This window comes from Caenorhabditis remanei, chromosome II (genome assembly GCF_010183535.1).
Source record: "Caenorhabditis remanei strain PX506 chromosome II, whole genome shotgun sequence".
NCBI lineage: Eukaryota > Metazoa > Nematoda > Chromadorea > Rhabditida > Rhabditidae > Caenorhabditis > Caenorhabditis remanei.
This window is the reverse complement of record NC_071329.1, coordinates 3,473,234-3,499,629: the sequence shown is the minus strand read 5'-3', so window position 1 is coordinate 3,499,629 and position 26,396 is coordinate 3,473,234. Positions and strand designations below refer to the sequence as shown.

Sequence of the window (26,396 nt, the reverse complement as noted above, 5' to 3'; positions counted from 1 at the left end):
CGTCAAATTTTATTTATTTTTGAATGTGAAATAATATAAAATGTTTTGACCTACATTTTTGTAATTGACAACTTTTTTGTGCAACCTTATCCTCGAAAGTTATGAGCGCTCAATTTTTTTTTTCAATTTTCAAAACTTTTTGAAATTGGTTGATTTCAAAAGTGTCCCAAGCAGCAACAATTAATATTTTTGTAAAATTTTTTACATTGTCATATCTAGCATACCTAGACCTTTATTTTTGTAGTTGACAACTTTTTTGTACGGGCGGTCCTTAAGGTTATATAGCCTGTTGAAAAGAAGTCTCTGGTTTCGGAAGTAGATTTTTTCGATGGTCTATAACTCTCGAGAAGAGGCGCGTACTTAAAAGTTGTCAACTACAAAAATGAAGCTATCAACTTTTTCTATCATTTTTTACTAAAATTACAAAAACTCCACGTCATCTAACGCACGATGACAATGTCTCAAAGGCTGCATGTATTCAACATTTTCGAAAAAATAATTGCATTTTGAAGGTTTCAAATTTTTAAAAAGCATGTCGCTTCTAAAACTGTCTCAAAATTAACCAAACCGGTTCACATGACCCCAAACTTTTAATAATAATTAAAGAAAATTCACAAAATTATAATTTTGGACACCTGTGACATGTTGTCTTCCTGTTAACCGGACGGATTTCCAATTTCCAAATTTGCAGGTGTCTCTATGATGAGGTGGAGAAGATTCAGGAAAATATTGGGTAGGCTAAATATACTGTAAATATGAGAAACGGGATCGTACCCATTGGATCTCATTGGTTGTCATGGACCACTTTGGAGAAGTCTGTCTTATCTCCCCGCATATTTTCACATTTACATTTTTGCATTTTTGCTACGAGCCCTTTCAACTCCACCGCCTCCCCGTCTTATCTTGTCTAAATCTATTTTTGATCTACCAACATCAGATATACAACACAAAACAAGTTCATCCACGAACTGTCACTCTATCTATTAGCAAGTGAGCCGCCTCCCCCTCCAATTATCGAGTCGGTGTTGTCATGAGTCGTTTAGTGAGAAATGAGTTATAGGCTCTATGTAGATCGGGATCTCTGAAAGAAAGTGTGTACATACACTAATTGAGACGTATAGTTTATTACTGACAAGTCGAAAAATCCCTGGTAGCTCTTTTTTTTGTAAATTCTTTTACAGCCAATTTTCAATTTTTTTTTGTCTTCGGTAATTTTTGTCTCCGGTTGTCAATTAGTCGATTAACGGACTCCTCTTGTTCCCTGGGGTAGTTCACTTCCGTTTACCAGAAGGCACATCTGCAACCTGTCTTGACTCCAATTAACCCCGGAAGGAGTCATAAGTGAGCAGGTGTCATGTCATGTCAGTAAGGTTGAGACGGAAAATGTGTGAAAAGTTTTGGAGATGTGGAGGGAATTGGTTAAATGTTTTTCAGAGGGGTCAGGGGTCTTCTCTGGTTTTAAGATACGTAACTCGCTTAAAACTGAGTTTTATAAGCTGAAAAATATACCAAAATGTAAATCTTCACGAGTTCTCCATTTTGGTATATTTTTAACTAATAATATTGTGTTTTGAGCGAGTTACGCTCAAGGATATCAACTTCTGGTTTTTCGACCATAACTTTTGACCTGAAAATTTGGGAAAATATTCATTGTAGACACTTGGCAAACGATTTGAGGGAAAATCATGTTTCAAAAGTTTTTGTAAAAGTTTCGAAAACTCTAAAATACGCGCGAACACACCTTCCCTCTGGTTGACACCCTCCCTCTGATCGCGGACATTGATGGAGTTTTACTGTAGGAGGCCGGAATATTTATATATTGCTGGAAAGCGGAAATTATGGGGATTCTAAACCTGTTTTCAGTTTTTTTCTGGGACCGATTTGAACCGAGATACAAGCGATTTTGTGAATGTCCGCGATCAGAGGGAGGGCGTCGAGCCACTTTGGAAATTTTTCTCGCGGTTAATTAATGTTCAGCAAATTGTATATCGCATAAAAGCTGAAACCATGAGAATTCTGAATCTGCATTTAAATTTCATCTACGACCAAAATGAATCGAGATACACCGCTTTTGGTTTCGCCACTTTTGGAGACCGCTCGTATCGTTGACACCCTCCCTCTGGTCGCGGACATTGAGGGATTCTTTTCACAATTCTATATCACTGGAAAGCTGAAATTATAAGAATATTGAATCTGTTTTCAGATTTTCTCTAGGACCGTTTTAAACCGAGATACACCAGTTTTAGTGGAGGTCACTTTGTCAGATAAAATATGTTCCTTTTGTATCTCTTGAAATCTGTAATTTCAAGAACCTATACCAAATAAACCAAATTTGAAATCGCATGGTTGAAAAGCTGACGTCATCAAGATTTCGAAACTGTTTTCATATTTGATCAGCGTCAAAAATGAGCCGAGGTACACCAGTTTTAGTGGAGGTGACTTTTTCAGCAGTTGTTTATTTCTCCTCACGAAATCTCAAGTCCTTATAACCTAAGCTTTCTAAAAACCATCATTTTTATCAATAGAGCGCGTTTAACAACCGGACCTTACACCATCTAGTTAACCTCTCCTAAGTAATAGATGCCCTTTTCCGATAGCATCCTCCATATTATCTCGCGCGCGAATCAAATCGGATAAAGATGAAGATATCAGTCATACAAAAGTGTGAACCCCCCTCTTGTCATCGGCACGGGCCCTTAATTAAGATCAAAGGGAGACGTGCCGCCTGTCCTGATAACATGGTGGTCCAGAGATTATCAGTGGTAGAAACAACCTTGCGCAATTCGTGGAAGACACGTGCCGACCGGTGCGCGGGGAAGGATGGAAGTGTAAGGTACTCGAATTGATCTGTTTTGGGTTGTTCGGATTAGAATAAAGAACAGAAGTACATAGTAATGGCGGTGAGCTTTGAGGAGGAGAGGTTGCGTAGGAAGGGTACAACTTTTTTTAAACGGAAGCTCAAGACAGGAAAGGGTACTGTAAATATGACACAGGGAAGCGTACACCTAGCTAGGTTAGGTTCCTCTTGGTTGTCATGGATCTCTTTGGAAATATTGGCTACGGACATACAGTACCGGACAAAAAATGACCAACTTTGGCAGTTTTCAGTGGAAAACGCCAAACTTTGAGATGGTGTCATGGTAATACTTATTGTCCCATCAAGTAGACTTTTGATGGATCATACAAATCAAAGATAGAGCTCCATTTTTGTAGTTGACAACTTTTTTGTACGGACACTCCCTAGAGAGTTATGGTCATTCTAAGACGACAGCTCAAAAATCGCACTATTTTACACTGAAAATGGTCGATTTGAGGAAACAATTAATTTGTCGATATGTAACTTGCTAGTGAGTGTCCGTACAAAAAAGTTGTCAACTACAAAAATAAAGTTCTACCCTTGATCTGTATGATCCATTAAAGATGTTCATGGTGTGACAATCAGAATTACCATGACACACTCTCAAAGTTGGCCAATTTCAACTGAAAACAGCCAAAGTTGATAGCTTTTTGTCCGGTACTGTACTTGGCAACCTTGTGATTTCCTTTCCTCGGTTTCTCAACAATTTTTCGAAAATTTCAATCAAAATCAGTCGGGCGTACCTTTTGCGTGTTCTCCTACTACGGTAAGGTACAGTAATCCAAACTAAGGACATCCGGACATTCAGACAGACAGACACACAAACAATGTGATCATAGGATGGCGCTCCTATGCCGCGTTTTCCCCGAAAAAAACTTTGTGGTTTTTGATAAAATAGCGGCTTCTGTCAACGAGCTTCAACGCGATTTCAGATTTTTGAAGGTTTCCAACCCCAGTAATTGCAACAAAATGTAAGGACATTTGTACAAAATGACAGCTGGCGCGCCATCGACGCGTTTTCAAAAAAAAATCTTCAGATAGCGAAAAGTGTTCAGAAATTTCAAATATAGTAATTTTAAAAATCGCGTTAAAGGCACGCCAGTTTGTGCTCACATTGTTTGTATGTCTGTCTATCTGAATGTCCGGATATCCTTATCTCGGATTACTGTAGCTTGAAACCTTCCAAAAAACTTAAAAGGAGTACTGTAGTAAAAAGAAACGCGCCAAAGGTGCGCCAGATTGATTATGTTGAAATTGCCAAAATTTTTGAAAACAAAGGAAATTGATCAAAACCAAGAAGTTTTTTTTTCAAGGACGCGCGTCAAAGGTGCGCCAGCTAACACTTTCTTATTTTTCCCATCAATTTTTTTTGCCCCCTGACAATGCTACAGTACCCCTTTTTTTTTGCAAACCAATTTTGATAAGACAGCTCGTTTAGACCAGTTTTAGACGTTTGTCAATAAAATAATGGGAAATCGAATGAGTGTGTGATTGAAAAAGAAAAACGGGGAAGGTGATATGAGAGCGAGGGTACACACAGCAATTTATCAACACCCCTTAATTAGTCCTAATTAACGACTGACACATTTAACCATACGGAGTGCGGGGAGGGGGAAGAAAGGCAGTTAAGACATTTGATATATATTTTTTGAGGGGACTCGATATATTGAGAGGTGAGGTGACAAGATAATATCCCTCCGGTGTGTCATCACTATGTAGATCAAAACCACTTCCGCCTAGAGGGGGGATTAGGAAGAGAAGATGTTCCTATGTTACAAGTTGCCGCCCCCCCCCCTGACAGGTAATCCTCCCGGAAGAAACAATATGGTGTATGACGTAATTAGAGGGGGACGGTGAGGAGGAGCAGATGGGCGGGATGATGACACGTGGCATGTCTAGGAAATAAAAAATGAAGTACCAGAGGATCCACCGGGGGAAGAAAGGAAATACGGTAGTTTTATAATATATATTTCAGATTTTCAGATTTTTTGAGAATGGTCTGAAGTTCAGATCGCTTCAAGGCAGTCGACTGTAAATAAAATGTCTGGAGGCCCCGGCAGGCGTACTTTCGGCGCGAACGTGAATTGGAGGAATTTCGAAATTTCTTCAAGATTTGCTTCGAAATGTCATGGTTCTGGAACGACTTGTTTCAAAACATTCCAGAAATCTTTAAAAATCAAAAAATGTTAACCTCACGTGACTTTTTTGGAAAAATTTTCAAATTCCCGCCTTCCCATAAAAACAAAAAATTCAAATTCCCGCCGCGTGACCCTCCATATTTATTTTTCCTTTCTTCAGAAAATTCCACGACTACTAAAAAAACGTTCCACGTCTTCTCCCTTCCCCGATTAAAATTTCAGTTCTCATCACCATCACTCTTCCGGTCAGCCTTCTTCTAGTTGTGTATGAAAGATGAGCGAGAAATATTCGGGTAAGGAAGAGCTAAACGATGCTCCGATCACCCGGGCGCTTCCAGATAACACATTCTTCTTCGCCAACTATGGATGTTGTATTCCGACGGAATCGTATGCGTGGATACTCGTCGCGTTGTTCGTCACCGCGATTTTGGTCCTACTTTTTTGTATGCTAGCCACGGCGACTATTCGATGGGTTAGTTTTCTGAAAAATCGGGGTGTTTTGAGCTAAAAATTATGTTTTTGCGTTCAGAGAAACGCTTAGTGGCAGTTTTGGCGTAGTTGTCCTCCCTCTTTCTGATGTGCGGTGGAGCGCGTTTGATCATCTTCTGACGCAATGTTTTTTCCTTCAAATTCCGGCCATTTTGAGCCAAAAATCAGGTTTCTAGCATGATTTTGAGAAAGTTAAGCTTAGTAGCAGTCCTGCGTTGTTTGCCCTCCCTCTGATCGCGGACATTCCCGCATGTGCAGTGGAGCGCAATTTCTCATTTAAAATACAGTTTTCTCCTTGAGATTCCAGTCATTTTAAGCCAAAAACCACTTTTCTAGCACGATTTTGAATAAAGTTACGCTTAACTGAAGTGGAGTTCTCTCCCACTGCCTTTGTCCTCTCTCTGATCGCGGACATTCCGGATTTGCGGTGGAGCGCGTTTGCTTATCTATGCCTTCTCCTTCAAATTCCGGTCATTTTAAGCCAAAAATCACTTTTCTGGCACGATTTTGAATAAAGTTACGCTTAACTGAAGTGGAGTTCTCTCCCACTGCCTTCGTCCTCCCTCTGATCACGGGGATTGCCGGATATGCATTGGAGCGCGTTTGCACTTATCTTAAGATATTGGCTTCTGGCTCAAGATTCCAGTCAATTTAAGCCAAAAATCACGTTTCTAGCGTAAGTTTTAGCGAAGTTACAGTCTGCTGAAAAAGTGCTGGCGCGCAGTTGACGCCCTCCCGCTGATCCGGATGTGCAGTGGAGCGCACTTCCCTCGAAGCTCTCAACCCAAAAATTGCAGATGTACAAACGCCGAATGCGCAAACGACTGCACGACTTGAAGCGAAAATTTCTGATGGAACAGTTCAAGGAGGAGGAATTCGAGGCGAAACTCAATTATGTGGCTCAAAAGAATAAAAGTGATGTTGGTGCGTAAGGAAGCAGCGCTCTACTGACAATTTTCAATATTATTTTTAAATCTTTAGGTGAAGAGAAGTCGAAAGAAGAGGGGAAGGAAAAACTGGAGATTTTGGTAGATCAGAATAATCAGGGATCCCAGAAAAAGAAGAAGCAGAGGTACGGTTTGAAAATGACCTGACACATCATAAATCATATTTCAGTAGTCTCCAGAAGGCCGTTGCTGGTGGTCATCAACCTGTTGCTGGGGTAAGTGTCGTACCTCATCATGTTATACAATTTTATATTTTTCCAGCCGATTTACGATCGAGATGAGACGCCGATAGCGCAGAGTACCTTGGCGAGTCAATCAAATAGTAAGTGTCGGAGTAGTGAGGGGAAAGGGGGGTACTGGGGGCAGAAGGGGAACTTGGTAGATGAGGGAGTTGCTTAAGGCGCTAGGGGTACTGTAGCAAATCCAATTCCAGGGACAAATACCGTAACAGTACTGTACCTAAGCATGTCGGTAGTTAGGTGGAGAGGGGCCAAAAGTATTGTTATGGAATCAGAGTTTTGTAGCAAGAGGATTGCCGAAAACGCGCCAAAGGTCCGCCAATCCGCGCCGAAGGTACGCCATACCATACATAAGTGTCTATCTGTGTGTCCGGATGTCCGTAGTCGAGAAATTTACTGATATCTTTGAGGTTTTTTTTGGCAAAAAAAAGAAAGAAGTTTGACTAAAATTTAATGGTTTTTAGGGGCTTTTCGCAACAAAATAAGGCAAAAATCGCCTTCAGGGATCTATTTACAACTAGTCTTTATGCATTTCAATACCGTGGGACGCAAAAAAAAAACCGGGCGACATTTCAAAACCAGAAACCAAATTGAAACAAAGATCCTAACATGTTTTGCTCCAGTTTCAAAACGTCCCATTTGCAAATACCGTAAGAGTACTGTACCTCAGCTTGTTGGTTGGTTAATACTATAAAAGACTAAAGTTACGGTAGTTTGGTGGAGAGGGGTGTACTGTAGGCTGCAGATATTACTGTAGCCGTCATGTCATTGTCCGAGTGTACTGTAAGGGAGATAAGGGATACTGTAGGAGGCTAGTAGCATTGTGGTGTACATAGACTACATAGCTGAGGGTTACTGTAGTAAGCTTGCCGGCAGCTGAGAGATTCTGTACCGATCTTTCCATCTAAGGATTTACACTGTTACGCACCAAAATTTTCCTTTTTTCAAAAATTTGAAGTTTTTATATCAATGAAATTAGAATTTTTCGCAGATTCTAATGGCGCTATTTGTAGCGTTCAAAGTTCAATTTGAGTAGAGTTATGAGGGTTTAAAGATTTTACGCTATGACAACAGGAGCAATGTGGTGGACAGTAGCGGGTACGGTGGCGAACATGGGGTACTAAAGTTAATTTAGGGGTGCTATAACAACCACATATTTGAGGTTACGGTGCCTATTTTACATTCAATAAAGCTACACATCTAGAATGTCTTCAGTTTCAAAACGTCTTTTTTCCTTGCCGCCTTATCTTATCTTGTCTCAATCTATCTTTGATCTACCATCCAGATATATATATTTCAAGAAACGTCGTGCGGAACTTCAACGGTTTACGGTTCACATGACCCCAAACTTTTAATAATTAAAGAAAAATCACAAAATTATAATTTTGGACACCTGTGACATGTTGTCTTCCTGTTAACCTGTCTTAATCCGCGGACGGATTTCCAATTTCCAAATGTGCAGGTGTCTCTATGATGAGGTGGAGAAGATTCAGGAAAATATCGGGTAGGGTAAATATACTGTAAATATGAGAAACGGGATCGTACCCATTGGATCTCATTGGTTGTCATGGACCACTTTGGAGAAGTCTGTCTTATCTCCCCGCATATTTTCACATTTTCATTTTTGCATTTTTGCTCCAAGCCCTTTCAACTCCACCGCCTCCTCTCTTATCTTGTCTAAATCTATGTTTGATCTACCAACATCAGATATACAACACAAAACAAGTTCATCCACGAACTGTCACTCTATCTATTAGCAAGTGAGCCGCCTCCCCCTCCAATTATCGAGTCGGTGTTGTCATGAGTCGTTTAGTGAGAAATGAGTTATAGGCTCTATGTAGATCGGGATCTCTGAAAGAGAGCATGTACATACACTAATTGAGATGTATAGTTTATTACAAAGAGGTGTTTTACAATGTTTACAGTAATTAGTACGGTAGGGAGGAGGGGGGGATGAGTTATGAGCGTTTGACGAGTCGGTGGTCTTGGGAGGAAGAAACCGATTATTTAGGAAGTGTCGGTTTTTTTTGGGGATTAGGTTTCGAGTGACCGTGAGGTAATTTTATTACGATCAGGACTTTAAAAAGTCGGTGAGAGTGCGATTTTTCGAAAATTTTGAAAAAAAAGGGAAATTTTGGTGCGTAACAGCGTAAATCCCTTAGATGGAAAGATCGGTACAGAATCTCTCAGCAGCTCACTACAGTAACCCTCAGCTATTTAGTCTACACCACAATGCTACTAGCCTCCTACAGTACCCTTTATCTCCCTTACAGTACACCCGGACAATGACATGACGGCTACAGTACCCCTCTCCACCAAACTACCGTAACTTTAGTCTTTTATAGTATTCACCAACCAACGCGCTTAGGTACAGTACTCTTACGGTATTTGTAATTGGGGACGTTTTGAAACTGGAGCAAAACATGTTAGGATCTTTGTTTCAAATTTGGTTTTTGGTTTTGAAATGTCGCCCGATTTTTTTTTGCGTCCCCCGGTATTGAAATGCATAAAGACTAGTTGTAAATAGATCCCTGAAGGCGATTTTCGCCTTATTTTGTTGCGAAAAGCCCCTAGAAATCATTAAATTTTAGTCAAACTTCTTTCTTTTTTCTGCAAAAAAAGAACCTCAAAAATATCAGTAAATTTCTCGACTACGGTATTTGTACAGAAAAAATGTGTTTCGTTTTGCATTGGAGCGCGTTTTCTGATAACAAAAACGACTGGCGTACCTTTGGCGCGTTTTTCGGCAATCCTCTTGCTACAAAACTCTAATTTCATAACAATGCTTTTATTTTTGAAAATTCTTGGTCTGGCGCACCTTTGACGCGATTTTCAAATTTCGTATCAAAAACGAGCTGGCGCACCTTCGGCGCGTAAAGAACACCTCTTTTCTTTCAGCCAACAACGCGAAACCACCCATCATCAAACCTGCTGACCGTTGGCTCCATCTCCCGAAGAACCAGCAGAGACCCCGTCAATTCTCCGATGGCCCACCGACCCTACCGACACCAGTGCCACCTCAACATCGTGTACCTTATCAGCCGCCGGCTCCAGCTCCTCTAGCTCCACCACAAAAACCATCGTCCCAACAGAAGCCGCCGCCTATCTCCCCGGCACCACCACCACCACCACACCTACAAAATCAAGTGCATCCATCGATGCTACCAGCTGGCTCGTATTACGATCTACCGCATAATATGACTGGGGGACGTCCGAGAATCTCACCGCCCAAGAAGTCGCCACCAAAAACAAAGCCTGCAGTTCCGGAAGTAGATTTTGGTGGCACATCCCCAATCATACCATTGGACCCCAATGATGTGTCCCCGGAGGTCACAAGGAATCTGTTGGCGCCACCGACGACGACTGGCACCACGTCATCTGGAGGAGTCTCCCCACTGACCACCACACCGACAACCGGATCCACAACTGGAGGTACAACTACTCCAGAATCCGCCTCTACACCACTCACCACCGGATCCAGCACCACCACGACTCCCCAGACTCCTGTGACACCAGGCACCTCTGACTCCTCGTTCACCAAACCGCTCACCATCCCGTCATCTGGATCACCGAAAAACAAAATCCCGTCGCCACCACCGAAGAACCTTCCCCTATCGACGGAAGATGACAAAGTGAAACAACACTTGCAATACGGTGGCGATGATATTGTGAGTCCAGTAGTGGCGTCGGAGCAGGAGCAACAACGGAAACAGGGAGCCGGAGGACGTGGAGAGTGGAAGTATTACTATACGAGTGCGGATGAGGTGGATGGGGGAGGAGTTTCGAACAGTTGCGTTGTCACCAAGTCGTCCACGTGAGTTTTTCGGGGTTTTAAGTAAAAAAATTGAAATTTTCCAAACCTACTATGGATTCTGAGAACAGATTCTGAATCTTCACGCCTTCAGATTTTTAGGCATATAAGAATAATTCATATTTTCTAAAAGTTAAAAACGTGAGAATTCAGAATCTGTAAGCAATTCTCAGGTAGCCTCAAATTGAGCCGAGTTATGAGGATTTGAATTTTTTGGCGTGGCCTTTAGCTTTAGGTAGCGGATTCTAGGTCACTGTATGTGTCGTGGTGTGTAAGTATGCAAACGCGCTCCACCGCACAGTTTAATTTTTTCACTTATGCAGGCTGACTCTTATCTGGCGTACCTTTGACGCGTTTTCGCGCCAAACAGCCGTCCGGAGTCCGGACAGTAAGGCACACAGTCAGAGGAATAGGGTTTAAAGTGAAAAAATTTGACACTTTTCGAGAAAAACCCTTCTATCACGGCTAGTTTTAGCACGCCTTCAGCTTTCTAGTCGTATAAAAATGATATATTTTCCAAAAGTTGAAGACGTGAGAATTCAGAATCTGTCAGCAGTTTTCAGGTAGACTCAAATTGAGCCGAGTTATGAGGAAAAAAGAAAAAAAAAGAATTTTTTGGCGTGGCCTAGAATTTTAGATGAGGAGGATTCTAGGTCATTTCCTGTGTCGTGATATGCAAATGCGCTCCACCGTACGGTATCGCAATTAGAGAGATGAACGGACGTCCGGACATGCAGACTTACAGACAGACACTTATGCACGATGTTTGTAAAGAACATTTTTTCCCAATTTTGCATTGAAGCGCGTTTTCTGACCAAAATAAGGCTGGCGTACCTTTGGCGCATTTCCCGACTAACCGACAGACAAAGAGATAGGGTTTTAAGAATAAAAAATAGACATTTTCCAAAAAAAACCGGTATAAATCGGTTACTTTTAGCCCTAGGCGGATTCTGAGCAGCAGAGTCGGAATCCTCACGTCTTCAGCTTTTAAGGCTGAAGACGTGAGGGTTCAGAATCTTTTTTACCTTTGACGCGTTTTCGCGCTAAACAGCCGTCCGGACAGTATGCCTTACAGTCAACGGAATAGGGTTTAAAGTGAAAAAATTTGACACTTTCCGAGAAAAACCCTTCTATCACGGCTAGTTTTAGCGCTGGACAGGTTCTGAGAACAGATTCGGAATCTTCACGCCTTCAGCTTTTTAGTCATATAAGAAAAATTCATATTTTCTAAAAGTTGAAGACGTGAGAATTCAGAATCTGTAAGCAATTCTCAGGTAGCATCAAATTGAGCCAAGTTATGAGGATTTGAATTTTTTGGCGTGGCCTAGAGCTTTAGGTGAGGTAGATTCTTGGTCATTTTCTGTGTCGTGATATGCAAACGCGCTCCATCGCACACAGGTTTGTTGTATCACAATTAGAGACAAGGGTTTCTTGTCTACGGACATCCGTACATCCGGCTTTTCTGATCAAAATAAGTCTGGCGTAACTTTGGCGCGTTTTCGACTCAAACAGCCATCCGAACAGTAAGACACACAGATAAAGGAATTTAGGCAATTCCAAACTCCAAATGGGACTGGCGCACCTTTGCGGCGTTTCCCGAGCAACTGATACCCATACAGTAAGACACACAGACGGAGGAATAGTGTTTTAAGAATATGAAAATTGACATTTTCCCAAAAAATAAACCGGTATAAATCGGCTAGTTTTAGCCCTAGACGGATTCTGAGAACAGATTCAGAATCCTCATCTCTTCAGGTTTCTGGGCATATATTTAATGTTTTTTTAAAAATAATTTTCACGGGAAGGTGAGGCCTAGAATGTAGCTGGAGGATTCTAGGTCATCTCTGCAATTTTTATCAAAAAGTGTCTGGCACACCTTTGGCGCGTTTCCCGACTAGCATCCGGACAGTGAGACGGCCTAGAATCTCCTCAGATACGGTATCGGTCGGATCCTGGGCCACGGCTGTCTCGGATCCTAGGTCACCGTCGTCTAGCTTTAGGCCTCCGTTCTAGACCATCTTCAAGCCGAGAAGATGGCCTAGGATCCGACTCAGTGTGGCCTAGGATCTCTTAGGCCACTCAAACTCTTCCACGACCCCCCCCCCCCCCCATTACCTAACACCACCTCCCTATCTCTTTCCAGCAGTCACAACCGCCACCACCGCCGCTCTGTCACCGGCTCTTGGCTCTTTGACTCGACCGGCTCGAGCCGTTTTGACTCCGCCCTCTCGGGCTCTCCTGCTCCGAGAACCTACTCTACCGTATCCAGCTCCATCTTGAAAACCGACTCATCCCAATACAAGACTGCGTCGACCGAGTCGTACCCACATGGAGCATTCGCTTTTCAGTAGATCAAATATTTTCTTTTTTTGTTTGTTTTTGTTTCTGTTTTTTTGTAGATCAAATGAATGCGTATTTATTTTTTGATGGAAAAAAAGATAGATTAGAACGCCCAACACGGATTTGGACACTTTTGGACAAAAGTCTCGAAGTAGCCCTTGGTAACAGACATTAGGACGGTGTGGACGGTGGTCTTGTTGAGATTTGGCTTCGAGGAGAGCACCTGAAAATTCAAATTTTATATGGTGGCCTAGGATTTGGGTTCTAGGATTCTAGTCCGCCACGCCTTACCGTGTAGATACCCTTCATTCCGACGCCGGCACGTGTCAACTTCTTCATACACGCGTTTCCGGGATCACGACGGTTGTCGATGAAGAGCGGATTCTGGAAGAGCTTTTTTTTGTTTTTGGAAGAGGAAATTCTAGTCCCCCTTGAGTACTGTAGGTGACAGATTGTATGGAAGGGATTACGGTAGGGATTACGTAATTAGAGGGGGGGGGGTGACACGTGGCAGCATGATATTTTTTGATCTACCGCTAAGAGTGTCCGAATGTCCAGATGGTGGGGTATTAGGAATCGTATGTGTCAACTTCAACAACTTGTGTTTTTAGCAACTTGTGTTTTTCAACAATTTGTGGTTTTTGTGTGTTTGTGTGTGTGCGTGTGTGCCAAATCGTGTGTACCAGTTGTGAAAAATCATGTGTGTTTGTGTTTCAACAACTTGTGGTTTTTTTCAGCAACTTGTGTTTATTTCCACAAGTTGTGTTTGTTTCAACAACTTGTGTATGAAAACACAAGTTCTGGACACAAACACACACACACAGCTGATTTTACGAAAACACAAGTTGTTGAAAAAAACACAAATTGTTACAAATACACACACACACACACAGACTTTCACGAAAACACACGGATCCTCAAAAAACACAAGTTGCTACAAAAAAGCACACAATTTTTCAAAAACACACGATTTTGCACAAAAAAAAACACAATTTGTTGGAAAACACAAGTTGTTGAAACAAAGACACAAGTTGTTGAAACACAAACACAAGTTGTTGAAACAAAAACACAATTTGTTGAAAAGACACAAGTTGTTGAAAAGACACAAGTTGTTGAAAAACACAAGTTGTTGAAACACAAACACAAGTTGTTGAAACACAAACACAAGTTGTTGAAAAAACACAAGTTGTTGACACTAAAACACAACTTGTTGAAAAAACACAAGTTGTTGAAACACAAACACAAGTTGTTGAAAAACACAACTTGTGGAAACAAAAACACAAGTTGTTGAAACAAAAACACAACTTGTTGAGATTCCTCATCTTGTGGAAAAACACAAGTTGTTACAAACACACGATTCCAGAAAAAACGGCTCCTTACCTTATCGGGATCATAGTTCGTCTGCAACAAGAACCAATCATTGTCTCCGTCGAACAGTTTTCTCTCAAATTGAACCGACGTCGTGTTTCTCACCAGAACACTTCCCTCACCCGGATTGACACCTCCAAGAATGAAATAGGCTCCGGTGAGCAGTTTCACTTCGGCGATCTTTTGGCGGGCGCACTGAAAAAATGTATGTTGATTTACGGAGGTTACGCTGACTGCAAATGTGGATTTACGGAGGTCCGTCTACAGAAGTTGTGTCTGTGTGGGTTTACGGGCGTAAATCGACAATAAAAACTTCTAATGTCGATTTACGGGGCGTAAATCTACCCACCTGGAAGTCGTCACAGTTCTCGAAAAGCCAACGTTCGAAATACATGACGAATTGAAGATCGGTGTTCTCATAAGCGCCCATGTACCATTTGGCGACATTTATCAAATCGGGTTGCACTTTTGCATTCATCGATAGAGAGAATTTGTGCGGTTTCATGGCTGAAAATGTAAAATTTTTTTTTGAAGTTTTGGAATAATTTTAGGCCATGTATCTTATTCGTAGATTAAATACAACACCTGATTCAGAATCCACACTTTTTTTTATAGAAAACTTCAATTTTTTTTTCCTTTTTCTACAACACGCGCCAATGGTACGCCAGACACGTGAAGTATTTGCATGAAAAATGCCACAATTTTTTGAAAACGCGTCTAAGGCGCGCGCCAGACAAAAATAAAACAAAAAACATATGAAAGTTCTCGATTTTTCCTGTTGTATCTTGAAAACTTCTAAAACTCATAAACGCGTCCAAGGCGCGCCAGAATTAAACGGAAATTCCCCCTTTTTTCCCGAGAAACCAATTATTGAACACACGCCAAAGGTACGCCAGCCGTTTTTAATAAAGAAAATTTCCTCGGTATGTACGTATTAATGCGCGGATGTCTGTTTTTCGAGAAACGCGCCAAAGGTACGCCAGACACATTTTGAGTTCGTAGTCGAAAAAGTTGAAGAATTTACATAAAATTGGAGTACTGTAGTAAAAAATTCAAAAATACGCCGAAGGCGCGCCAGCCGAAATTAGTCAGTCTGCGTGTCTCATCTGGATGTCTGTTGCTCGTAAAACGCGCCTAAAGCGCGCCAGACCATTTTTTTTTATATGAAATGTCAAAATTCGGTATGTCTTACAGTCCAGATGTCTGTTAGTCGGTCGGAAAACGCGCCGAAGGTACGCCAGCCCGTTTTTTTTAGAAAACACAAATTAAAAACATTTGTTCTGTACAAATATCGTACATAAGTATCTGTCTGTGTGTTCGGATTTCCGGATGTCCTTCTGTTAGTACGGTACGCTTCGTACAACCGCGCTCCTCCGAAATTCCCTTTAAAAATGTCTCTTTTTCTTTGAGACTCTCAATTTTGCACACAATTTTCTTTGGTCTAGCTAATCTTTGCGGTACCAAATAATTGTGTGCGGTGGAGCGCGTTTGCATACTCAGTCACCACGACTCACCCGTCAAAACACCGACATGTCCAGCCAACGTGGATCCCTTGAACACGAGTTTTCCATTCTTGAAGAAGTTAATATTGACACTGACTTTCTTCAACGCATCCGTCAATCCCCACGACTGAGCGTCGATATCCCACACGAAGAGTTGTCCGAAGTCCAAATTTCTCGCGTGATACAAATCCTTATTATCCTCAGTCTGTGCGACGATCGACGTACAAAAACGTGACATCTCGTAGAAGATGTTCAAGAACACCAAATTTCCGATCGGCACCTCGAGGACCTCGGCGATTCCTAGCACCTCATCCTTGTAGGGATTCATGATCATTCCCTTGTCCAGCGCGCTTGCTGTCACGTTTCCGATGAGTTCCCACGCGTTGACGCCAGGGATGATGGTGAGGAAGTACTGTAGGTGTGGGTTTACGGGGGGCGTAAATCTACACAAGGGAAAAAAAAACTTACATTGAGAACATCAAAGACCGCGCGGATGTCGTCTTTGTAGGCCGCGGCGATTTGTTTGAAGCGTTGACGTGGTGGAAGGTCGAGGTTCACGTCGAACCATGGGACCTGGAATTAACTGAGTAACGACTCAACACACATTCTAACGATACGGAGTCTACAGTACCGTCCAAAAAGTTGTAAACATAGGCCGTTTTTGGTTGAAATTGGTCAACTTTGAGAGGGTGTCATGGTAATACTGATTGTCCCATCAAGTAGATTTTTGATGGGTAATAGAGATCAAAAGTAGAGCTATATTTTTGTAGTTGACAACTTTTTTGTACGGACACTCCTCAAAGAGTTACACATCGACAAAGTTTGTCACATTTCAGTGTAAAATAGTGCAATTTTTTAGCTGTCCCCTTAAAATCACCATAACTCTCCAGGGACCGCCCGTACAAAAAAGTTGTCAACTACAAAAATGGAGCTCTAATTTTGATCTGTATGATTCATTAAAAATATATTTGATGGGACAATCAGTATTACCATAACACACTCTCAAAGTTGACCAATTTCAACTGAAAACGGCCAAAGTTTACAACCTTTTGGACAGTACTGTTGTGAGGCGCTCCATTATTTTGACTGAGTAGCGACTGCATATGGATACGGAGTGTTTCTTACCTTTTCCGCCTGTGTTGGATCGTAGATATCTGGTCCACCAACTAAACAATTTGGCTTGAAATCCGGATTCTCCACATTTCGTTGGTATGAGACGGGAAGGAGCTGTAATTGTGAGGACTTGGGTGAAATTTCAGAAAAATTATTGGGCATGACTAGAACGCGGAACTTATGAGGATTCTGAATCTGTTTTCAGAATCAGTCCAGGGCTAAAACTAGCCGAGTTACAAGGAATTGAAATTCTAAAAGAACACATTTATTGACAACCAAAACTTCAAAGCCTCGTAACTCGGCTCAATTTGATGCTACCTGAGAGTTGCTTACATATTCTGAATTCTCACGTCTTCAACTTTTGGAAAATATATCATTTTTATACGACTAGAAAGCTGAAACCATGAGGATTCCGAATCTGTTCTCAGAATCCGCCTAGGGCTAAAACTAACCGATTTATACCGGTTTTTTTTGTTGTTGGAAAATGTCAGTTTTTTGTGTTAAAACACTATTGTTGAGATTTTAAAGATGTTTATTAGAATTTCGGAATTTAAAGTTACTCTATTTCAGCTAAAACTTAACCTACCAAAAATCTAAATACAGATTTCTAAAGTTCTTGTTTCAAGCAATTTTTCAAATTGGAATCTAAATTTTCAGACTTACCGCAGCTAGGACGAGCAACGCCGAAAAAGCAACGACTGGTTTCATGGTTACCCTGTAAATCGAACTATTTTCAGATTCCGATATTTCAGAAAATTCTAAGAAGCTTTTATTATTGACGCTTATGCCTTGAAATCGCCCGTTCTTCTAATGAGCTTTGGTGGAAGAGTTTTCCCACACCGCCGTGTAGTCCTCTCGGACAACACAGGGGTGCGAGACGTAAGGTCCGCAACGAAAAGTTTTGAATTTACCGGCCAGGTCGCGCTGCGGTCGCGTCGCGTTTTTCAATAAAAGATACGACAAACACACGCTAAACTTGGATTTGGCACTCAGCCAAGTCGTTTTTTGGCACCGTGCCAACCGCTGTGCGACGCAGCGCATTTACGCGACCTTACGCTTTGCACCAGAGTTGTACGGAATGCGATTTTTCAGTTTCCGGAATCCGGAACCGGAACCAGAATGTCAAAAAAACCCCGGAATTCCGGAATCCGGAATTTCCGGAATCCGGATTCCGGACAACTATGCTTTGCACTCCTGTGGGACAAGAGTTTTGTGTTCAATTCCACGTTTTCTCACTATTTCCAACATTTATATTGCAAAACCACGAAAATTTGTTGAAAATATCAAGGAAACGTGGAATCGAGCAAAAATCTTGTCCGAGAGAACTACACGGTAGCGCGTGGGAAAACTCTTCCACAAAGGCTCATTTTGAGAATCGGGAGAACGGGAATTTAGGGTGTTTAGAGCGATTTTAAGGCGTTTCGGCCGAATATTCAAAAATAATTCAATAATTTTCCAAAAAGTGGTGCCTCACTAGAATCATACTAAAATGAAAATTTTCGAGAAAACGGAAAACTCGTGGCCACGCGGTTCTTGATAAAGGAATCAGGCTAGAGACACACAACGTGTTAACGGTAACCATAAATCACTTTGAATGTGTTGGAATAAGAAACATTTCTTGGTGTGCTGACATAAAATAAAAAGAGAGAGAAGGGGAAATAATCATTATTTCGTCCTGATAAGCGGGAAACGGTTTATCAGCATATCATCAACGACGTACATGCTCGCAAATCAAAAAATTTTCTGCTAGTCAATCATTGTCAAATTCGGGTATTTGTTTAAGGTTCAAAGGTCTGTGTGTGTGTCTGTTTGTGTCTCTGTGTGTCCGGATGTCGCCAACAATTGGCCCGTGGGTCCGTTAGTATGTATTTTATGTCTGTCTGTGTGTCCTGTTGTCCGGATGTCTCCAAGAGAGGTTTGAATAGGTTACTGTCTCCTTTCATCATCGTGATTTGTGTCTGTCTGTCTTTCCTGGCATCCGAATGTCCAGATGTCCTGTCTGTCGGTGTGTCTGCACGTTCGGATGTCCCAACTAGACAGAAAGCATTTTACTGTCATGCTGGACCGGAGTTGTTGTTCGGTATGTGAGTCAGTTTATCCGGATGTCTGTAACCTTGTCTGTTTGTCCGGATGTCCAGATGTCCCAACATTTAACAGAGACGGGATTGAATCGGTTACTGTCTTGCTTCGTTGTAATTTGATTTCGGATCTGTTGTCTGCCTATTTGTCCTGATTTCCGGATGTCCGGATGTCCGCAGGTTAGGAGGAATAGTGTTTGTCTGTCCTGATATCTGGGTGTCCGGATGTCCGTATCGATCTGTGTGTCTCTTTTTCCGGATTTCCCATTTAGTCCACCGTTGGAGTATGAAGAGGCTACTGTGTTCATACATTTTCAGGACTTGGATTATGTCTGTATGTGTGTCCGAATATCCGGATGTCCGCTTGTTTTTTGTCTGTCTGTATGCCAGTTTGTCCGGATGAAGTCCAAAAAACACGTTTCAGAGAGCCAAAAATGTGTTTGAAAATCGGCTCTATCTGTCTGCCTGTCTTTCGGATGTCTTTCTGTCTGTGTATTTGTGTGTCCAGATGTCCGGATGCCCAAACTGTCTATCGGTTTGTCCGGATGTCCGCACGCCAAAACTTCAAAAATAATTTATTCGTTACATATAATAAAACACGTGACTTCTTTGATATTCTTTTAAAACAGGGACTAGAAATTTTGAGAGAGAAAAGGATTTCTAGGCCACCGACAAAAAAAAACAAAACAAAATAAATAAGTAAATTAAAACATATCACAGAGCAAATGATTCAAAATCACAGGGGGAAGAAAATTTTCAGAAAAACTGCACACATTTTCAGAAAAAGAGCACAGTGAGCAAGTAGACTGCGATGGCGGTGATGATAGATGTGGGGTGGCTGACTGAGGAATCGGCCAAGTCGTTTCCTCCAGGAGCATCCGTGATCGAGTTGTCCGATGGGGAGAGGGTGACGCCGCCGGGGGTGTTCTGGAAATGGTGGGACGTTTCGAAACCGGTACTTTTTCTGACTACGGAAATGTTCTATTTGTCACCATTCTTGTCGCCCGAATACAATCTAGCCAAGGCCAGAGTTCAGTGACTGATAATGAATAGAAAAAGTTCAGAAACCATAAATAATAGTTTTTGATGAAGATGACAATTCTATTTTCCTGCAGAACGCAAAAAAAAGGAGATAGCAAAAATTCTACAGTACTGCTTATGTGGCAAGCAAGCTCTCTTACTGTTTCATAGCAATTAATCACAATTAATGTAACTGCGCTCTATTGAGAATCATGCAATGGTTACATGGTGTCATTTGCGATTACCAGTAGAAAATGTGCAGCTTTGAGCACATTGTCATAATCTTCCTGATTGTTATATAAATTTAATTGTTAATTAAAGTTGTAGAACAAGTCTAGGGCTTCATTTTTGTAGTTGACAACTTTTTTATACGGGCTGTCGCTAGAGAGTTATAGCTTGCTAATGGCAGCCTTTTCCGGTGTACAGTAACTTCCTAGGAACCGCCCGTAAATAAGTTGTCAACTACGAAAGTGACACATTTAAATACTTTTAGAAAACAAAACTTGGATATTACATAATATCAAGAATTATAAAAACGGTTAGAAGTTTGTCAAAGATAGAAAATTCTGACTGATAAAAACTACCTAACATTGAACGTCTGTACCTCTGCCAAAAAAAGTCTCATCGGTATGAAGTTACATTATTTGAATAACCCTAGTCTAGACCTTCATTTTTGCAGTTGATAACTTTTTTGTACGGGCGGTCCCTAGCTAGTTATAGCTAGCTGAACGTTACAATGGTAAGCGCGCACTGCAGCTCTGATGATGTCGCCTCTCTTCGGTGTACCGTAACTCCCTAGGGACCGCTCGTATAAAAAAGCTGTCAACTAGAAAAATAGAGATCTAAGTTTGATCTACACAATGAATATACATTTGGTGCTAACGTAGTGCAGGGGGGATCGTGCCGGGATCCTAAAATTTACTGATTTTTCAATATCGACCAATCATCCGTTGCAGACCTAATGATATTCAACTTTGAGGTCCCGCAACAAGGTAATTTGTACATCAACTATATTATATTAAATTTTTTTTATTTAAAATTTATATTAAATTTTGTAGATCACACCTAGATCAACATTTTTCTAGCTGACAACTTTTTTGTACGGGTGCTCCCTAGAAAGATAGACTGCAAAATAGAGGAGATCTAGATTTCATCTACACACCCAAATTGTCAATTTCTGAAATCCTTACCTTCAAACAGACTCCCAACAAGTTATCCTTCAAATTTGTGCACAACTGGTCGTCTCTAGCAGTACAAGTACAATTCGAGAAGATACTTCCGACGGAGGTCTCAATGGTCTGGTTGAGAAGGGTCTTGCATTTTTCGCTGCATGCACCTGAAGTGAAATTGTGAATGTGATAAGCGCGCTCTACCGTACCTCTTGCCGCATCGGCTTCACACTCTGACATGAAAACGCCAAACTTCGAGTTACACTGAAGATCCCCTTCGCATGCCAGCTTTCCAAGACTACAATGAACGGTGGGCTCGGCTGGAAGGAAGTTACAGGTGCGAAGCTCGTCACGTCCCGGAATACACGTGGCGTCGGAGCGGAGCAAGATGCGGCCCAGCTTGTTTTGGTAGACATTGAGCACGGCGGATCGACATTGTGGCTGACACGTGCCGGTAGAGCTGGAAATAAGAGTAGAGAAATGTCAATATAAGTTTTCGGAGTGTTTGACAAAGTGATTACACATTATTTTTCTTTTCCGACAAGCTGGTCAGTGTCTTGCGAAAATTTTGCGTACTTACCACGCGGCCATCAACGGAGCCAACCGATTCTGACACTCTAGATCGTTCTCACAATCCGTTAGAGCTTTTGTGCAGGCCTCCGACGCGTCCTGTGCCCAGCATAGGGCGGTGGTGAGGAGTAAGGGGATGAGCACCCTTCGCATTTGGATATTTCTGGAAAAGGGGAACTTGGGTACTGTAGTTTGACATGATAGTAAGAAGGAACATGAAGAGGGTTGTAAAAAATAAGAAATTCGGAAAACGTATCCTAACTTTAAACCGCTTTAACTCTGCCATAAAAAAGTCCCACTGGTAAAAAATTACATTATTTGAATAGCCCTAGTCTAGATCTTCATTTTCGTAGTTGACCATTTTTTTTGTACGGGCGGTCCGTACTAAGTTATAGCTAGCTGAAGGTACCAAGCGATTCAGGTTACCTCACTTCGTTGTACTGTAACTCCCTAAGGACCGCCCGTACAAAAAAGTGGTGAACTACAAAAATGGAGGTCTAGACTAGGGGATACTTGAAAAATGAAAATTTTGTTGAAAATTATAGACTTTATAGTTTTTAAGCGATGAAAAAACTGGTAGGCGCGAGCGACAGTCAGCGTTTTAGGTACATAAATAAAGAGAGGGGTGGAAAACTTGATATTAGATAAAATGACGTGGTATTACGTAAATAAATGAGTCTAGGTGTCGATTTACGGGTGTAAATCGACACCGGAATGTTGAAATCCAAAGGTTCGGAGAGGAAACGCTTAATCACCTTTTTTGGTATAGAAAATTCTGGAAAATGCAATTTTTTTCTATTTCAAGCAAAAATTAGCGATAGCGCCAATTCAAAACCGGGGCATTTCAGAACTGAGATATTTTAAAACTAGGGACACTTCAAAACTAAGACATTTTAAAACTAGGGACATTTTTAAACCGAGTAGACACCCCAAACCTTACAGACACAAAACGGGAGACATTTCAAAACCAAGACATTTCGTAACCACGCTAAACTCTTGATGTATCTTACGGCGGTTTTGAAATGTCTCGGTTTCAGAATAACGCAAAGATTTCAAAACCGGGGACATTTTGAAACCGGGGACTTTTTGAAACTGCAAAAATACTTTGCTCGGTTTTGAAATGTCTCGGATCCGGCTGGAAAAATAGCAAATATTTTAAAGCTTAACCATTTGGGACACTGGTTTCTTATCAAAAAAAACAGGTACACTTCAAAACCGAGACATTTCGAAACCAAAACTTCAAAACAACACCAAAATGACCAGATAAGACTCGCAATTCACGGATAAAACTTAGAGAATGTGGTCATTTCTAAAAATTGAGCAAACAACACGAAAACTATGAAAGGATTGGGGATAAACTGTCAAAAAGAATGCCTCAAAACGGGTGGCTAAAGGTAATCGGGTAGGGGCGAGATAATCGAGTGGTGCACACTCTTTTGACAGCTCTCTCTCTATCATTCCTCTTTGTGCTCTCCGGATGCTTCTTCAAGCAAAAGTGGACAGTCCCCCCCCCCCCTCCCGACGGAGACAGGTCCAGCACAGGGGGGGGGTAAACAGACCGTCCGTCCCCCTGCTCCGAGAAAAGTTCTCTTTTGTTTGACCGCTTGGTGCTGCTGTGCTCTGAGCAAGAGCTCTCCTCTTGAGTTGTCGCCCGTCGCGTTTTACGGTTTTACCCAGTGGAAAAAGGGGGACGGGGGGTGAAAAGTCGTGTACATAGTGAGAGGGTATTAGGAGGGTGTAGACACTGTCCTGTGCTCTCCACACTAAGCTGGGGAAGAACAGGAGTAGATGATCAAATTGGAGAGGACAACACAGAAATAAGAGTGAATCATAAAATCAATCTGCCACCGCCGCTATGGACTATTCCGGTTTCCGCGTTTTTCGGTTCTAAATGAAAGGGGGAGCGGTTTTTGGGGTGGAGAGGGGGAAAACAACGGATGGAGACAGAAGATGATGTCAATTACTGGCACTTTATGGGGAGGGGGTGTCAAGTAACATGGACGGTAATGACTAAGAGGGGGAACTGGATGAGAATAGAACGTATTAGGGTAGTTAGGAATGTGGCAAGTGCGCTCTATTTGTAAATTGCTAACACCTAGTTAAACAAGTGCGGATTATTACTGAAGATTAAAGACGCATAGAAACAAAGTTTTCATACAGTGTACAAAAGTTACTCATTCAGCCAGAAAATTTGATTTTTTTCCGGTGAAAACGTTTTCAAACCATTTTTATCGCAACTTTTCAGAGAATTTCGGTGGAGCACGTTTGGCAGTGCAGTAGCGAATAGAAATATGCATGTACTAAATAGCTAATGTCATTAACTACAGTAACGGTCAAAAGGTTATCAAGTTTTGCTTTTTTCAGTTGAAAATAACCAAGTGTATTTCGGTGTCACCTGATTGTCCGATAAAGTATATTTCATACTTGCAAACCGGGCCGAAACGGGCCGACACGGGCCGACACGGGCCGGCGCGTAACTCGCTTCAAACCGAGTCTTATGAGCTGAAAAATATACCAAAAGGTAGATATCGACAAGTTCTATCTCCGTGGCCTACTACGGGCCGGATAGCTATTTGTTAATGTGCCGCGGGCCGGGCTAGAATGACATTTTTGGTCATTTTCGCGTTTTTTGGCACTTTTTCCCGGCCCGCGGCACATTAACGAATAGCCATCCGGCCCGTAGTGGGCCACGGAGATAGAACTCTTCGAGATCTACATTTTGGTATATTTTTCAGCTCATAAGACTCAGTTTGAAGCGAGTTACGCGCCGGCCCGTGTCGGCCCGTTTCGGCCCGGTTTGCAAGTATGGTATATTTTGTATGGGTTGGACAGAGCAAAAATAGTACATCATTTTTGTAGTTGACCTTTTTTTGTAGGACACTACTACCATGAAGGTTAGAGGGGATAAAAGCCAATTCTACCTAAAATTTCAGTGCTTATTAGCGAAATTTCGGATCTTTTCACTCTGACAACCTATAACTTTCATGGTAGTGCCCCTACAAAATGATGGTCAACTACAAACATGTTGTGCTATTTTTGCTCAGTCAAACCTAATAGCAAGACTCCCCCTTCAATAGAGACATCGATTATCACTTTCTGTTGGGACATCTCAACCTAACAGCTCTCCCCAATTTCTAATACTTCAGGAATACACAAATAGCTTCGAAATAAGCGCATAGACTCAATGGAGACGTTTTTATTGTAGAACAGAAACCAGAATTTTTGTATTACATGAAAAAAAAACATTATTTAACAACTCTCGCATATCCTTTTGGCTGCCATTTCATTTTCAAAATGAACTCCGTGCTACAGTACTCCTTCTCTTCATTATTCGGCTCATTGCAGTAGACATTCAGCTCCGTGTTGTTTTTCATAGGGATGATGACGCATTCCGGGAATCTGGTCGATCTGCAATTAAGAAATATTTCGAATAGGAATTCTTGCTCAACCTCACCTGGTTTCTTTGTTCTCGGCGGTCTCAGCCCCTGGGAGTTTTCTAAACAAATTGAACAGCCCCTCGAGAAAGGGAGCCGCGTGAATTCCCATCGAGTAATATGTTCCAACGCTCATATCCGATTCCATCCATTCGTTTACTACGTCAGTAAAACTCAAACTGGGAAAATCCGTATATGAGTCAATATGAGTTCGATTGTTCGGACTTCTGCTGAGCACATAGAACGGCAATTTTCCAACCATCGAAACAAGCTGTGAAGTTTTGATGATTGGATCATCAGGAAACGATTGGTTCACAGTTCTCAAATGTTTTAGCGGCACAGCAGCTGAGAGAACTGTTCGAAGACTCGTCAATGCATTAGTCAAATTTTTAGTAACTTTCAACATTTCAACCTCTAAACATCCTTCTCGAATTGACAGTAATGGTTTTACTAGATCTCCTTGTGGATCTTTCCGGAAGAGAGGTTCTAGAGGGATACCGTCAAGTAAATCGTGTTTCTTAAAATCTTCACCAATTTGGAGATTTCTCACTTGGATGTACCCATTGCAAAAAATCCGTCTCTCAAGGTACTCCCTAGCGAGTTTAAATGGTTTTTCGTAAGCCACAAGCTCCTTTTTATAATTTTCTCCTGTTATAACAGTCAATCGCAGATGATTACGACACGACGACGGTGATTTGTAAATTCGCATTTGGAGCACGTCGATTTTCGACTGAGCCTCTTCTATCTCAAACAGGATTTGTATAAAATTGTCATAGAATCCGAGCTTTCGTTGATTTTCCTCCAGTCTCTTGATTTCTCGCTGCAAAATCTCTATCTCTTCTTTATCATCCCGCATATTCCCGGTCGTGTTAATTGGTAGACCATAGACATCAACATCCGTTTGCAATCCTCCTTCATTGTTTCTCAAATAAAGAAAAGTGGGCGTCAGCTTATTTGTGTACTGGGTAATCACTCCCAGTTTGTAGATAGTGCCATCGATTTCAAATTTGTCAGGCCGAACGATGAGATCCCTGATTCTAAGCGTTTGATTTCGGTGAACAGTTTGAAACATTGGGCAGCGAAAGAAGAGTTGAAGTCTGGAACTTTTGAGATGTTAGCCTTTAAATTATCATGAATTAACTTACCGCACGTTGGGATTCATGTAAAGAGCGACGCATTTTGCAGTTCCATAGAATAACGGCTTGGGACGCGTAGTCATAATTCTGAAAATTGTACTTTAGTCGATTTTTGAGTTTTTGCGAACGGAGGAAAGGAAGGCTATGGAGATTTTTGGCCGTCTGCTGGATAGGGGGAAGGAGGC

At 41.6% G+C, this 26,396-nt stretch overlaps 4 protein-coding genes across 4 annotated transcripts; 1 reads left to right on the top strand and 3 right to left on the bottom strand.

Annotated features, from left to right (window-relative positions):
- Positions 1 to 5,269: 5,269 nt before the first annotated feature.
- Positions 5,270 to 12,832, top strand: GCK72_004308 (uncharacterized protein; the record flags this gene model as incomplete). The annotated part of the gene is made up of 7 exons (XM_003093247.2): positions 5,270 to 5,467; positions 6,282 to 6,408; positions 6,466 to 6,556; positions 6,601 to 6,646; positions 6,693 to 6,753; positions 9,569 to 10,484; positions 12,625 to 12,832. 7 exons carry the CDS (start codon positions 5,270 to 5,272, stop codon positions 12,830 to 12,832), a joined length of 1,647 nt encoding a protein of 548 aa, XP_003093295.2.
- Positions 12,833 to 12,924: 92 nt separating this feature from the next.
- GCK72_004307 (uncharacterized protein) lies at positions 12,925 to 16,966 on the bottom strand (the record flags this gene model as incomplete). The annotated part of the gene is made up of 7 exons (XM_003093254.2): positions 12,925 to 13,044; positions 13,113 to 13,205; positions 14,202 to 14,384; positions 14,539 to 14,696; positions 15,704 to 16,103; positions 16,160 to 16,264; positions 16,817 to 16,966. The coding sequence occupies 7 exons, from the start codon at positions 16,964 to 16,966 to the stop codon at positions 12,925 to 12,927; spliced, it is 1,209 nt and encodes a 402-aa protein (XP_003093302.2).
- Positions 16,967 to 19,659: 2,693 nt separating this feature from the next.
- On the bottom strand, positions 19,660 to 21,794 carry GCK72_004306 (uncharacterized protein; the record flags this gene model as incomplete). The annotated part of the gene is made up of 4 exons (XM_053724594.1): positions 19,660 to 19,809; positions 21,093 to 21,238; positions 21,281 to 21,531; positions 21,652 to 21,794. 4 exons carry the CDS (start codon positions 21,792 to 21,794, stop codon positions 19,660 to 19,662), a joined length of 690 nt encoding a protein of 229 aa, XP_053588788.1.
- A 3,092-nt stretch (positions 21,795 to 24,886) lies between these two features.
- GCK72_004305 (uncharacterized protein) lies at positions 24,887 to 26,294 on the bottom strand (the record flags this gene model as incomplete). Its single annotated transcript, XM_003093245.2, has 3 exons — positions 24,887 to 25,049; positions 25,096 to 26,172; positions 26,221 to 26,294. The coding sequence occupies 3 exons, from the start codon at positions 26,292 to 26,294 to the stop codon at positions 24,887 to 24,889; spliced, it is 1,314 nt and encodes a 437-aa protein (XP_003093293.2).
- Positions 26,295 to 26,396: the final 102 nt, after the last annotated feature.